The following is a 15,059-nucleotide window of genomic DNA, read 5'->3' on the forward strand; positions in this document are numbered from 1 at the left end:
TACCACGGTTTTTCAAAAAATATTAATTAAAAAATACTTCGCGGTTTTTTTCTGTATCACGTTTTTCCCCACCCAATGACGTCAAAGCCAAACTTTCATCTGCCATTGCTGATTGGCCAAAATCTCGGCCAATCAGCGTTGTTATTGCAAAAAATTCACCCATCATTGCTGATGGCCCAAAATCTCAGCCAATCAGCGATGTTATTCTGGCGTGCAGTAGTAATTTTATAACTATTAACACTTATTAGAAGACATGCCCAAGATGCCTCCTAAACATTCTATGCAGAGTGGATGCAGCGACAGTAAAAAGAGTAGGAAGATGCTGACGATTAAACGGAAGATTGAACTGTTAGATATGCTAAAAGGGGTTCGCTCATATGCAGAAGTTGGGCGGCATTATGGAATAAACGAATCGAGTGTGAGATACATTTGAAAGGATGAAAAGAAGATAAGACAAACAGCTGTGATCACATTCAGCAAGGAAGCAAAAAGGATGGTGACGCCTGGAAATAAACAGCTTATGGAAATGGAAGCTGCTTTGTCCGTGTGGGTAAGAAGAGCATTGCATTGGATACCATCACATTGCATTGCATTGAATCGTGTCTGAAGAACATTCAGAATGCCTTAATGGATATGAAGACACGGACAATGAATAACTGCTGGAAGAAATTGTTGTCAGAAGTGGTGCACGATTACAAGGGATTTGCTCCCAAAGAAATTCAAGATGCTGTGGTCCAGAAATCTGTAAAGCTGGCACAGTTACTGGGTGGAGAAGGCTTCAGTGACATGACACCCGATGAAGTCAATGGTTTGCTTGATGAGCATGGCCTACCGCTGACAGACAAAGATCTGAAGGAGCTGACCAAGTCAGCGAGTGAAGAAGAGGAGGAAGAAGAAGCTGAACAAACTGAGGAAGAAGAAGAGGTTGGCCTAACGCTTGAACAGCTTGCAGAAGTGCACAGAAGTGCTGCACATCTCCAACAGATTGTAGAACTTTGGGATCCCAACATGACTTGCTCTATACAATTTAAGGCCTCCCTTGACAACATCATTGCACCGTACAGAGCATGTTAGCCCAGAAAAAGAAACTGCACCAACAACTACCCATAACTATGTTCATCACAAAAACCAAGAGGACTGTCATGCCATCGCCTTCAGCGTCCATTGCAGAAGTGCCCAATGAAGTGGTGATCCTTAGTTATGTCAATAATTTTTGCAAATAAATAACAAGAAATAATTATTGTTAATAAATAATTATGTTTATAAATATCAGGATCACTAAGTGTCTTATTCAATGGTGAGTACCAGTAATAACGGTAAGTAAATGGTTGTTAAGGGAATGGGAAATGGTAATTTAGGGGTTTAAAGTGTTAAGGGATGGTTTGTGATACTGTCCATAGCTAAAAATGGTGTATTTACTTCCGCATCTCTACTTCACGGAAATTCGAAATTCTCGGGGGCGGTCTTGGAATGCATCCCCCATGAAAATCGAGGGAACGGACTTCCGTGTGACGCTCAATCGCGCCGGGTGGGCGAAGTCATCGCTCTGTCTTCGCTTCACCTTTTCCCTGCTACAGGGCGCGTTTTCGCGCTTTGTCTGAGCCCGGAGGGCTTGACATAGAACAGGGGGTCTCCCGGGTCCCTAGGGGCAGATCGCCACTGCCCCGAAGGGTAGGGAAAGCCCTGCAGCTGTACCATGGAGAACCATGCCCCAGCAGCTGCAGGGACACGGCCATAGCGATCAGTCCACGAAGGAAGCCAAGAGAATATTAAAGAAGTCTACAAAAGGCAGATCTGCAGAAAGAAGAAAAGAAAAGCACTCACAAGGTAATCTTTTTGGTACCTAATACTTGAAAATTGAAGATCTTGAAAGTAAAAGGCGAATTTTAAATAAAGCTTGTATCTCAGAGTGAAATCCTTCCGCAAAAATAAGAACGGCTGGACCTACTTTTCTTTGTTAGAATGTTGGTCTTGGAAAGGAAAAAAAAAGTGACATTTTTACATTTTACATTTTAGATATATATTGCCTTTGGATTTTTAAATTTTAAAACATTTGGTTTAATAAGTTTAATATACGATTTATATTACATAAATAATTGGATGAACTCTTAATTGGATTAATTTAGAAGAAATCGTGACAAATGACCTTTCAATGAACTTTATTTTGTTGGATTTGTCTTCAGAGAGGGGTGGCATACAAATCTAATAAATTATTATTATTATTATTATTATTATTATTATTATTAAATTTTTGAACCTTTTTGCTTTTTTTGGAATTGTACTACATTAGACATTTATAATAAAGAGAATAAAAAAGAACAAGAGCTATAATAATTTGGAGATATTCATTGAAGGACTATTTTCACTGATATCAAGAGCGTAAGGATCAAATTAAAAAAGATGGACTAGAACTCTTTTCACCTTAACTTTTTCCGATTTTATATTGTTTGATTTTTACATTGCAATGTAACTGCTTTATATAATTTTCTTTGTTTATATTTTTTTGTGGACTGTGTACTTTGGCCTTATTTTTGGATCTAATTTTTTCCTTTGTTGCCTAATAAAAGACTGAGAACCAAGACAGAACATCCTGGGAAAAATTTAAAACCTGCTTTGTTTCCTTTTCCTTTTTTCTACTTAGAAAACATCTTACATTTTTACCTTTTTTGATATTTTTACCTCCTTTGATATAATATAAATATTTTTATATTTTTAAATTTTAATCTCCTTTCCCCCTCTTATATTTTTTCTTTTCTTTTATATCTATTTGGACTGTTTTATCTTCAATTTCTTTTAGTCAAATTACATATTTAAAATGTGTTAGAGTTTTGTTTTTCCCCTTTCTACACTTGGTGTATCCCCCCATCTTAACAAACATAGTATAGTGCCTATTATATATTTAAGTGAATAACTTTCTTCTCTATTATTATTCCTTTTCTTAAGTATTTTTTACATTTTTATTAATCTTAACTTCTTTCACCCTCTAAAATATATAATATACCCTTTATTTATTCTTTTTCTTCTTTTATATTTTTCATACTTTTACTAAAATTGATTTTTTCTTATAAATTGTTTATAATTACTATTTTAATTATAAAGTAAAAAAAGTTTTATTAAGATATTGTATAATAAATTGTAAACTTTTGAGATATGAAAGGTTCCTACAGGGCACAAAGTGTTCTGTTACAAGAACAAAAACTCGAAAACAAACATCCACTCCAACTCCAACTCCCACCCCAAAAGTATCTCCAATATCATCCCCATTACAACAAAGAACAATAACAACAATGCTAGCTAAGGAAAAAGAAAAAGAGAAAGAAAAGCCACCGACGAAATCAAACCTTCAGTCTATTCAAGATACTTTAGCAGGTATTCAAGACTTTATGCAGAAAATGCAAACACAGCAAAAATTCAACTAGAAACAAATAAAGAAAAAGTGAAAAAATACTTTGAAGAAATGAAACAAGAGATGAAAAACGAAATGGGCACTCTGAAAACTGAGATTAAGAAGGAGATCGGTGAATTTAAAACTGAAATTGGTGAAGTCAAAGGAAGCATGAATGAGATGGATGGAAATATGAAAGTTATACAACAAAACTTACAAGAAAATGAAAAAAGAATAAAAGCAGCAGAAGAAAAAGTCCAGGATATAGGACAAAAGGTAGAAGAATATGAAAAACATAATTACATGGCTTGCAGAAGCTTTGACGAAACAATAACCAACATTGAACTTCAATCTGCATCACATGGTTTGAGATTTCAAAATATTGAGGAAGAAAAGGATGAAGATCTACCCGCAAAGGTGGCAGAGAAATATTAGGGGAAATTCTACAAGAGGACCCACAAGAACTTATAAGAAAGATAGACGAAATTTACAGAGTCCAAACGGGTTATGTAAGATGGCACAACTTACCAAGAGAAGTCCACATTAAGTTTGCAAGAAGAATAATCAAAGATGATATTTTAAAACAGGCGAGAAACCAGACTTGGAAATACAAAGGGAAAGACATTACGATTCTTAAACAAGTTCCAAAGAGGGTAAGAGAAAGTAGAAGAGAGTACAAGTGTTTTAATAAAAAAATATATAGTTTTTCGATGGCTAGTACCAGAAGGGCTTACCCTGACTTGGCAAGCAATGAAAATCAAGACAGAGAGTGTGGACCAAGCAAGAGCTTTTTTTGCACAAAGTGGACTGGACAAGATCGACCAATTACAGATAGAACTGAAGGGCAAAGAAGAACGGGGAGGTACCAGTAAGGAAAGGGGAGAAACGCAAGATGTTAAAAAGAAACAACCACAAATTCAACAAGAATTGGTGTTAGATAGTAGATTACGTGAACCGAAAGAAACAAAAAAGTACTACAAATAGAAATGTCACATGACTTGAAAAAAATTTCAGTCAATGTTAATGGTTTGAATAACCCCAGGAAAAGAAATCAAATGTTGGCTAAACTCAGAAAGCACAAATAAATATTTTACAAGAAGTTCACATTAAAAAATCAAAGAGAAACCTTCTTAATAATTCAAAATTGGGAAAGCTTTATACTAGTTTGGCAAATCAAAAGAAAAGAGGAATAGCAATGTATATTGACGAAATAATTGAATCAAAACAAATATACAGTGATAGTGAAGGTAGAATTTTAATGGTACAATTAGATCTAGAAATAAAACCTCTCGTAATTATTTCAATTTATGCACCCAATGACAACCAAAAACAATTTTATAAAGAATTGCATGACAAAATAACTGAACTATCAATAGAAAATATGATAATAATAGACAATTTTAATGCAAATGGATTACACAGGGAAAAGGAAAAAAAAGGTAATTTTACCTACAACATTTTGGAAAATGAGCACAGAATTATTATTAAAAGATATATGACATGAATGCCATCCACATAATAAACAATACACCTTTTACTGTAATCCGCATAAAAGTTGGTCTAGGATTGATATGGCCTGGGCACCAGCATACACAATGGAAAAGACCAGAGATATCGAGATTGAAACTAATAGTTGGGCAGACCATAATCCGTTAGTTATATATTGGAAATGTAAGAGAAAAGTAAATAACTGGTCAATAAATAGAAACATATTACGCGACCCTGAGTACAAAGAATGGATAGAGAAAGAATTAGAGGCCTTTTTAAAAATAAATAAAAATAATGACACTACCCCACAAAACCTTTGGGATAAAACAAAGGCATATATACGTGGGCTAACAATCTCTTATATGGCGAAAAAGAATAAAGAGAAGAAGTTGCAATATCAAGAGTTAGAGGATGAATTGAAAAAACTAGAATTAGAAATGCAAAAAGATGAACATGATGATAAAGTTAAAAACCAGAGAGATGTATTAAAACACAAAATAAGGTTGGTAGAACAAGAATCAAAGGTGGAACAAATAAAAAGAGGAAAACAAGAATACTTTGAACATGCTAGCAAACCAGGAAGATGGTTGGCATATAAACTTAGGAAAGAGAGAGAAAACAAAATTATTAAAAAATTAATAGATAGTAAAGGTGTAATAAGACATAGAACAGATGAAAAAAAGAAAATAGCATTACAATTTTACAGGAAATTATATGGAAAAGAAGAAATAAAAGAAAATTTAATTTTTTATTATTTAAGTGCTATAGATTTACCGGCATTAACAGAAGTTCAACAACAAAAATTAAACAAATCTATTACAGAAATAGAATTACAACAATCTATTAAAAATCAGAAAAATAATAAAGCTACTGGTCCAGATGCGATACCAACAGAATTTTATAAGTTAGATATTGAAATACTTTTTTCAAATATGTTAGAAATATTTAATCAAATAATAGCAGATGGTAAATTACCAAAAACATGGACAGAAACTTTAATAACTTTAATACATAAAGTGGGAACTGAGAAGGAAAAAATTGAAAATTACAGACCGATATAATTATTAAATGTAGATTATAAAATTTTTATATCAATATTTGCTACTAGGTTTAAAAATATTATAAATGGAATAATACATGAAGACCAAAATGGATTTTTACCAATTAAAAACAACCTAAGAGCAATAATAAATATCTTAGAATATTATGAACAACATCCTGAAAAACAAATGTCACTTATATTTTTAGATGCTAAAAAAGCATTTGATAATGTAAACTGGAACTTTATGAAAATGTAATTAAATAAGATGAATGTAGGAACTAATTTTTTTAATATAATAGACGCTATATATTCTGACCAATCAGCTAGAATTATAATAAACAACGAACAAACAGAAAAATTAGAAATACAAAGAGGTGTGAGGCAAGGATGTCCAAAATCACCATTATTATAAGTGTTATTAATAAAAATAAGAGCAGAAAAGGAAATAAAAGGGTTGAAGATTTAAAAAGAAATATATAAAGTCCAAGCCTTTGCGCATGATGTAGTTTTTATAATAGAGGATTCTTCAACATCAATTTTAAAATTAATAGATCTTATAGAAGAATACGGGAAAGTTGCAGGTCTGAAAATCAATAAGGAAAAGACACAGATTCGAGCAAAAAACATGACAGAGCCACAGATAAAATATATTGAAAATTTAACAAACATGAAAGTTACAAAAAAGGTGAAATACTTAGGCATATGGATTACCTCCAAAGCTATATCTTTTAAAAATGATAATTATATAAAATTGTTAGGACAGATTAAAAAGGATTTGGAAATATGGAATAATTTGCAGTTATCCCTAGTTGGAAGAATTTCCACAATCAAAATGAATATCCTTCCTAAAGTATTATTTCTTTTTCAAGTTATTCCAATTAACCCTGGGCCAATTTTTTTTAAAGAATTAAATAGTATTACAAAAAAATTCATATGGCAAGGTAAGAAACCAAGAATAAAACAAAATTCATTAGAAGACCGTAAAGAAAGAGGAGGCCTCGGCCTCCCCAATTGGAAGTTATATTATCAAGCCACTGCTTTAACATGGATAAAAGAATGGTTAATTCTTGAAAATCGAAGATTACTCAATTTAGAAGGCCATGATATAATGTTAGGCTGGCATGCCTTTATATGGTATGGAAAGTTTAAAACCCACTCATACTTTAAAAGTAATATCAGAAAAGCGCTAATAGACGTTTGGAATGAAATAAGGAAAAATCATTTCTTAGTAATGCCAGAATGGATTTCGCTGGGGGGAGGGAGTCAGGAAGGTCCTCCTGCTCCACCCCCCCAGCTGAAAACACAACGGAGGTCTGCGGCTGCCAGTGGCTTGAGCCTCCCTTTGCTCCATGCCGCTTCACTCTGCCTGTTGTCCTGGGCGAAGCGTTGGGGGGAGGGAGTTAGGAAGGTCCTCCTGCACCCCTCCCAGCCAAAAACACAAAGGCGGTCTGCTGCCGCCCGCGGAGCAATGGGAAGCTGAAGCCGCCAGCGGTTTGAGCCTCCCTTTGCCCCACGCTGCTTCGCCCTGCCTGTTGTCCTGGGCAAAGTGCTGAGGGGAGGGAGTTAGGAAGGTTCTCCTGCTCCGCCCACAGCTAAAAACACAAAGGCGGTCTGCCGCCGCCCGCTTGAGCCAGGATGACAGGCAGGGCGAAGCGGCGTGGAGCAATGGGAAGCTGAAGCCGCCGGCGGTTTGAGCCTCCCTTTTCTCCATGCTGCTTTGCCCTGCCTGTTGTCCTATGCGAAGTGCTGGGGGGAGGGAGTTAGGAAGGTTCTCCTGCTCCCCTCCTCAGCCAAAAACACAAAGGCAGTCTGCCGCCGCCCACGGAGCAATGGGAAGCTGAAGCCGCCAGCAGTTTGAGCCTCCCTTTGCCCCACGCTGCTTCGCCCTGCCTGTTGTCCTGGGTGAAGCGTTGGGGGAGGGAGTTAGGAAGGTCCTCCTGCTCCCCCCCAGCCAAAAACACAAAGGTGGTCTGCCGCTGCCCGCAAGCAATGGAAAGCTGAAGCCGCCAGCGGTTTGAGCCTCCCTTTGCTCCACGCTGCTTCGCCCTGCCTGTTGTCCTGGGCGAAGTGCTGGGGGGAGGGAGTTAGGAAGGTTCTCCTCCCCCCCCAGCCAAAAACACAAAGGCGGTTTGCCGTCGCCCACGGAGCAATGGGAAGCTGAAGCCGCCAGCGGTTTGAGCCTCCCTTTGCTCCACGCTGCTTCACCCTGCCTGTTGTCCTGGGTGAAGTGCTGGGGGGAGGGAGTTAGGAAGGTTCTCCTGCTCCCCCCCAGCCAAAAACACAAAGGCGGTCTGCCGCCGCCCGCTTGAGCCAGGATGACAGGCAGGGCGAAGCGGCGTGGAGCAATGGGAAGCTGAAGCCGCCGGCGGTTTGAGCCTCCCTTTTCTCCATGCTGCTTCGCCCTGCCTGTTGTCCTGGGCGAAGTGCTGGGGGGAGGGAGTTAGGAAGGTTCTCCTGCTCCCCCCTTCAGCCAAAAACACAAAGGCAGTCTGCCGCCGCCCGCAGAGCAATGGGAAGCTGAAGCCGCCAGCGGTTTGAGCCTTCCTTTGCTCCATGCTGCTTCGCCCTGCCTGTTGTCCTGGGCGAAGCGTTGGTGGGAGGGAGTTAGGAAGGTCCTCCTGCTCCCCCCCAGTCAAAAACACAAAGGCGGTCTGCCGCCTCCAGCTTGAGCCAGGATGACAGGCAGGGCAAAGTGGCGTGGAGTAATGGGAGGTTGAAGCTGGCGGTGGCAGCAGTGGCGATCCGCCTTTGTGTTTTCAGCTGGGGGGGCAGGAGGGCCGGCCTGACACCCCAACCCCCAGCGCTTTGCCTTCCGCCGGCCAGAAGGAGGAGGGAGGGGGCAACTTGGCCAGCCGCTGGAAAGCCAGGGGAAAATCCCAGGTGCTTCAGCTGGCAGTTGGGATGCGGGGAATCTCGGCGGGGGCGGGAAACCAATGGGAAATCCCATTGGGTGTAGTCACAAGGCAGGGGAATCCCTGCATCAGTAAGTGAGCACACGCACAGTAAGAGAGCCCAGGGACCTGGGCTCGTGTTCGTAAGACGGAAAGGGTTTTTAAGACGAGGCAAAAAAATCTTAACTCCCGGGTTCGTATCTTGAAAAGTTCGTATGACGAGGGGTTCGTATCATGAGGTACTACTGTATTACTAAAATGAAAATATAAAACCGAACGTTATATCTTAGTAGTATATTGATAAAATTTATGGATATTAGAATTTATTTTAATTATGTGAACTATAATATAAAAATGGAAATATAGATGTAGATTTTATAAGCTAGCAGAGTATTATAAACTGTATTTCTGTATCGATCTGATCATAGTTAGATTTTTCTTTTTTGTATTAGTTAGACTTATTTATTCATTCATTCATTCATTCATTCATTCATTCATTCATTCATTCATTTATTTATTTATTGGATTTGTATGCCGCCCCTCTCTGCAGACTCGGGGTGGCTAACAACAATGATAAAAACAGCATGTAGAAATCCAATTAATAAAACAACTAAAAACCCTTATAATAAAACCAAACATACACACAAACATACCATGCATAACTTGTAATGGCTTAGGGGGAAGGAATATCTTAACTCCCCCATGCCTGGCGGCATAAATGAGTCTTGAGTAGTTTACGAAAGACAGGGAGGGTGAGGGCAGTTCTAATCTCCGGGGGGAGTTGGTTCCAGAGGGCGGGGGCAGCCACAGAGAAAGTTCTTGCCCTGGGGCCTGCCAAACAACATTGTTTAATTGACGGGACCCGGAGAAGGCCAACTCTGTGGGACCTTATTGGTCGCTGGGATTCGTGTGGTAGCAGGCAGTTCCGGAGGTAATCTGGTCCCATACCATGTAGGGCTTTTAAAAGTCATGACCAACACTTTGAAATTGTCACCGGAAACTGATCGGCAGCCACTGCAAGCCACGGAGTGTTGAAGAAACGTGGGTGAATCTTGGAAGCGGCTGCGTTCTGCACAATCTGAAGTTTCCGAACACTTTTCAAAGGTAACCCCATGTAGAGAGCGTTGCAGTAATCGAACCTCGAGGTGATGAGGGCATGAGCGACTGAGCAATGACTCCCTATCCAAATAGGGCCGCAACTGGTGGACCAGGCGAACCTGGGCAAACGCCCTCCTCGCCACAGCCGAAAGATGATGTTCCAATGTCAGCTGTGGATCGAGGAGGACGCCCAAGTTGCGAACCCTCTCTGAGGGGGTCAGTAGTTCCCCCCCCAGGGTAATGGACGGACAGATGGAATTGTCCTTGGGAGGCAAGACCCACAGCCACTCCGTCTTGTCTGGGTTGAGTTTGAGTTTGTTGACCCCCATCCAGGCCCCAACAGCCTCCAGGCACCGGCACATCACTTCCACTGCTTTGTTGACTGGACATGGGGTGGAGATGTATAACTGGGTATCATCGGCGTATTGATGATACCTCACCCCATGCCCTTGGATGATCTCACCCCGCGGTTTCATGTAGATATTAAATAGCAGGGGGGAGAGGACTGACCCCTGAGGCACCCCACAAGGGAGAGACCTAGAGATCGACCTCTGACCTCCCACTAACACCGACTGTGACCAACTGGAGAGGTAGGAGAACCACTGGAGACCAGTGCCTCCCACTCCCAGCCCCTCCATCCGGCGCAGAAGGATACCATGGTCGATGGTATCGAAAGCCGCTGACAGGTCAAGAAGCATCAGGACAGAGGACAAGCCCCTGTCCCAGACCCGCCAGAGATCATTATTCTATTAGCTTTTCAAAAGAACCGCGGAGCTGTCAGGCCAGTCGGGAGGCTCAAACGGAGGTGGGGAATCCCGATAGGGAATTCCATGGACGGAATTTTAACGTCACGATGACATCCTTCCTGGAGTCCACATTTCGGCCGGCCAGGAAGTACGTCTTCGTGACGTCAAAGCTCCACCTATGGAATTACCTATCGGGATTCCCCACCTCCGTTTGAGCCTCCCGACCAGCCCGACAGCTCCGTGGCTCTTTTGAAAAGCTGACAGCCAGGCAGTGGGGCTTCTCAGCGTCCTCCTGAACCCGAACGCCGCCCCCGAACTTTTGCTGAACTTCTGGGTTCGGCGTTCGGGCGGCGGGTTCATAAGACAGAAAAAATTCGAAAGAAGAGGCAAAACATTTCCGAACCCCGGGTTCATATCTCAGATTGTTCATATGGCGAGGGGTTTGTATCACGAGGTACCACTGTACTTAGGTGATTTATTTTCAGAAATAGTCACTGCTATGTTATATAAATACTTTTTGTATACAGAGTATATATTTATTTATTTATTTATTTATATTCTTTCTGCAATACTTCTTAGCACAGTTTATTGTTGCTTTAATTGTATTGTAGCTGTGGTGATTTGGTCAATAGTAAAAAAATAGGTTGATTGGGCTTTAATTTCTTGGATCCATTTCTTCCCCTTTTGGTAGATTAGAACCAATCTATCAGCTCTATTTCAGTCTTCTGATAGTTCTTCTGTGTTACAGGAACAATGAAAGATTACATTCAGTCACTCTAACATTATGTCTGTTATCTCCTTCATAATGCTGGTTTGCTAGTCCTAATACTGGACTAAAAATTATAATAATGGCATGTTGCAGGATTCAGTACTCTCTCCTTTTAACACCTATATGAAGCCGTTGGATGAGATCATCCATCACCATGGGTTGAGGTACCTGCGATATGCTGACAATAATCCAGCTCTTATCTGGTCATCCAAAGTGATGCTGTTTGCCCTCTTGCTGCGCCTAGAGGCTGTGGGGGCCTGGATGGGGGACAACAGGCTTCTACTGAACTTTGTCAGGACCAAATGGCTTTGAACACATAGAGCCTCAAGACCCAGGACTTTGATCATTTTTAGTTCTGGATGGGGTGACACTACCCCAAAGGGATCCAGTCTATAACTTGGGGACTCTCCTGGACTCACAATTTCTGCTGAAAGAGCAGGTGGTAGTCACAGCTAGGGGAAGTATTTGCATAACTTCAATTTGTGCTCCTATCCTGGATCAGGAGTCCCTGCACTCAATCATTCAAGCCTTAGTCATGTTACAGTTGGATTATTGCAACACGTTCTACATGGGGCTACTGATGAGCATTCAGAAGTTACAGTTGATGCAGAGTGTAGTGGCACAGACAGTTCTAGGGGCTCAGGAGTGCCCATGTAACACCATTGCTCCATGAGTCTGACTGGCTTTAAAGACTTTTATGGCATAGGTCAAGGCTACTTGAGGGATTGTCTCATCCTATTGGAATGCCAGCAGAGGAGATATGCTTCGAGACCCTTTGGCCATGGTATTGCAGCTGATGGGGAGCAGGAGAAGAACCTTCTCTGACATTGTACATTCCCTTTGGAACATCTTGCCCTCTGGAGTGAACTTGATTCTAACCTTCCTGATCTTCTGCAAGATTCTAAAGTCTTGACAATTGGCTTGTGACTCCAATGGAGGGATTTCACAATGGAGGTGGTTGATAAATTAATAACAGATCCCATCCCTTTCTCATTCTACCCCCTGACCCGTGCCCCCACCCTTTAGGACTGGATATTTCGATCTTTATAGTATTTTATTTATATTATTTATTTTTATATCATCTATTTTTTTAATACTTTTGTCTTTTTAATGTTGTAAACTTCCCTGAGTTACCCTATGGTAAGATGGGTGTGCAGTAGATTGCACGAATGAATAGAATGGAATAATGAAATGAAATGAAATATTTAACAGTGTCTAATTTTCTTAATTCCTTGTGAATGTGTAAACATGAAGTTTAGAATGATTGATTGAACTTATTTTTTTCTTCATGGTCTCATTTGGCTAAAGCTGCAATATTTGATAGCTAGATTTTTAAGTTATGAGTGCTTTAAGTAAAAAATAACATAACATAATTCCTCTCAGAACCGAGAGCAGTCTGACTGTGACATTTATCAACCCACTGATCACCAAAGTTGATTTGGCTGACTGTCTGGCTAGATGAGTATCACCTTCCTCTCTTAGCACTCCATGTGCATCCCTCCTGAAGACTAAATGGAAGAGGATGGGTAGACCCCAGATAGAAGGGTATAGGATAGCTTCACCCTACAAGAACCTTGAAACTTAGCTTAGATTTTGGGGAATCTCCAGGCAGTAAAATGCAGCAAAATTATTAGATGACCAAAAAAATCATCATGCATGAATTCCATCCCGAAATTTGGAGCAATTGCAATCTGTGTATTAATCTCTCTGCATGGATAGCATTCTTAATTTTAAATGGAAAGTGAACAATATCAGTAGCGTTTCTAAGCCTTCTAAAGAGTAAATGAAGCTATCCAAAGATGATATAATTTTTATATAAAATTGATAATTCTTATTTCTTTTCATAGCACCAAGAGCATCACAACATGTTGCTCCACCACCAGGAATAGTAGAAATTGACAGTGAAAAATTTGCATGCCAGTGGTGAGTATTTAATACTGTTGATATGTTCCATGAAATGGCTAGCTTTTGCATTCAATTTAAAGGTTCATAATCATTATTTAAAAAGTAAACCAAAATAATGTATTCTAGTTTGAAGAAATATTATCAATTAATTTGAATGCTTTATTCAAGGAAAGAATTTTCCTGACAGAATTTCTTCAGTTATTTCATTGTATTGTATACATGTGGATAGAATGAATATTTAAATTTAAATATTTAAATTCCACATATGCTTTTAATATTTGCAATGAAAACAAGCTTATTTTACTTAGATAGTTCTATTGGATTTGTTTTGTTTGAGATTTCTCATTGACTACTTATTAATTGTTTATTTTTTTAAACCCATGGTTTGATAGTTATATATTATTAAATCTTCCATACTTAAGTACTTACTAATTTTCTCCAAATGTTTGGATGTTATAAAGTTTGTAAAATGCAGCACATTTTTAACAAAAGTTTTGCTTAATCCTTGCAGCAAAGTCATCTATAAGTTTCTTTAGCAATATGGTTTAATAATTTTTATACCCTTTTTGACTTTTGGCAACTTTTGGCAACTATAGTGACAACTCATTTTCAGAAGTGATTAGCCATTGTTCCTATGAACTGGCACAAGATCAAGCTGGTTTTCATGACTAAAATGAAGTTCTAGCTCAGTTAGTTCAGTACAGTATCTTAATCATAGATTAATCACGCATAGATGAGCTTAAAAGTTCCCAAGTTAAAACACTTATGCCACCCTTTAAAATAACTCCAAATAAAAGTGATTGAATATCCTTCTTGTGATATCACAACATATTGCCATTGACCTCCAGTCAAAATATAGAGAACAGTAGGAAATCAGAACAGTAAAAAACTATTTAGGAGACTGCACCGATAGCATAGTGAAACAGTTGTGGCAAGTGAAGCTCCATAGAACCCAACTGATTTCTACCTGTCTGGAGGCTCTTCGAAACCAAAGTTACCCTGTAGGGGTGACAAAGTTGGTGGGGGGCTCTGTAGATCGAAAGTGGACAGCGGTCCATTTTGCTCGATCCGGAGAATCTTCCTGACAGGCAGGGAAGAAGTTAGCCATTAAAATATGAACTGGAGCTGTGACAGCTGGAACAAAGAAGCACAGAGAGAAGCGGAAAGAGAAACAGTGTACAGTGGTACCTCGAGATACGAGTTTAATTCGTTCCGGACCTGGGCTCTTAAGTCGAGCAGCTCTTATCTCGAACGACTTTTCCCCATAGGAATTAATGTAAATAATTTTAATTGGTTCCAGCCCTCAAAAAACTCACAAAGTTAGTCTAAATTATGCAGAAAGACATGTTTTTAATGAAGAAATGTACATGTACATATAAATGAATAATGAAGTTTCTTTCACTTAACTTGTAAACTTTCTTAAACTTTTAAATTTACATATGTTCAACTTCTCTGCCACCCAATCCTGTAGGACAGAGGTCCCCAACCCTTTTTGCACCAGGGACCGGCTTTAAGCGATCAAGAGAGGAATGGGTGAATGAATGGACGGAGGGTGGGAAGGAAGGAAGGAACAGAGGAAGGAAGCAAGGAAACTTATGAAAGGGGAGAGTAAGAGAGGAATGAGTGAAGGGAGGGAGGGAGGGAAGAAGGTGGGAAGGAGAAAGAAAAGAAGAAATAGAGGAAGGGAAGGTAAAAGAGAGAAAGAAAAAGAGCAAGAAAGAAAGAAAGAAAGAAC

General features: G+C 39.6%; 1 protein-coding gene across 6 annotated transcripts in view; it reads left to right on the forward strand.

Annotated features, from left to right (window-relative positions):
• ARID2 (AT-rich interaction domain 2) overlaps window positions 1-15,059 on the forward strand; it is a 453,518-nt gene that overhangs the window by 246,927 nt on the left and 191,532 nt on the right. For all 6 annotated transcript variants that reach the window (XM_070755580.1, XM_070755575.1, XM_070755576.1 and 3 more), the window contains one exon: window positions 13,267-13,342. In XM_070755580.1, coding sequence (XP_070611681.1) covers window positions 13,267-13,342 — 76 coding nt within the window. The remainder of the gene's footprint in view (window positions 1-13,266; window positions 13,343-15,059) is intronic.

The sequence above is a fragment of the Erythrolamprus reginae genome, chromosome 6 (genome assembly GCF_031021105.1).
Source record: "Erythrolamprus reginae isolate rEryReg1 chromosome 6, rEryReg1.hap1, whole genome shotgun sequence".
Taxonomy (NCBI): Eukaryota; Metazoa; Chordata; class Lepidosauria; order Squamata; family Dipsadidae; genus Erythrolamprus; species Erythrolamprus reginae.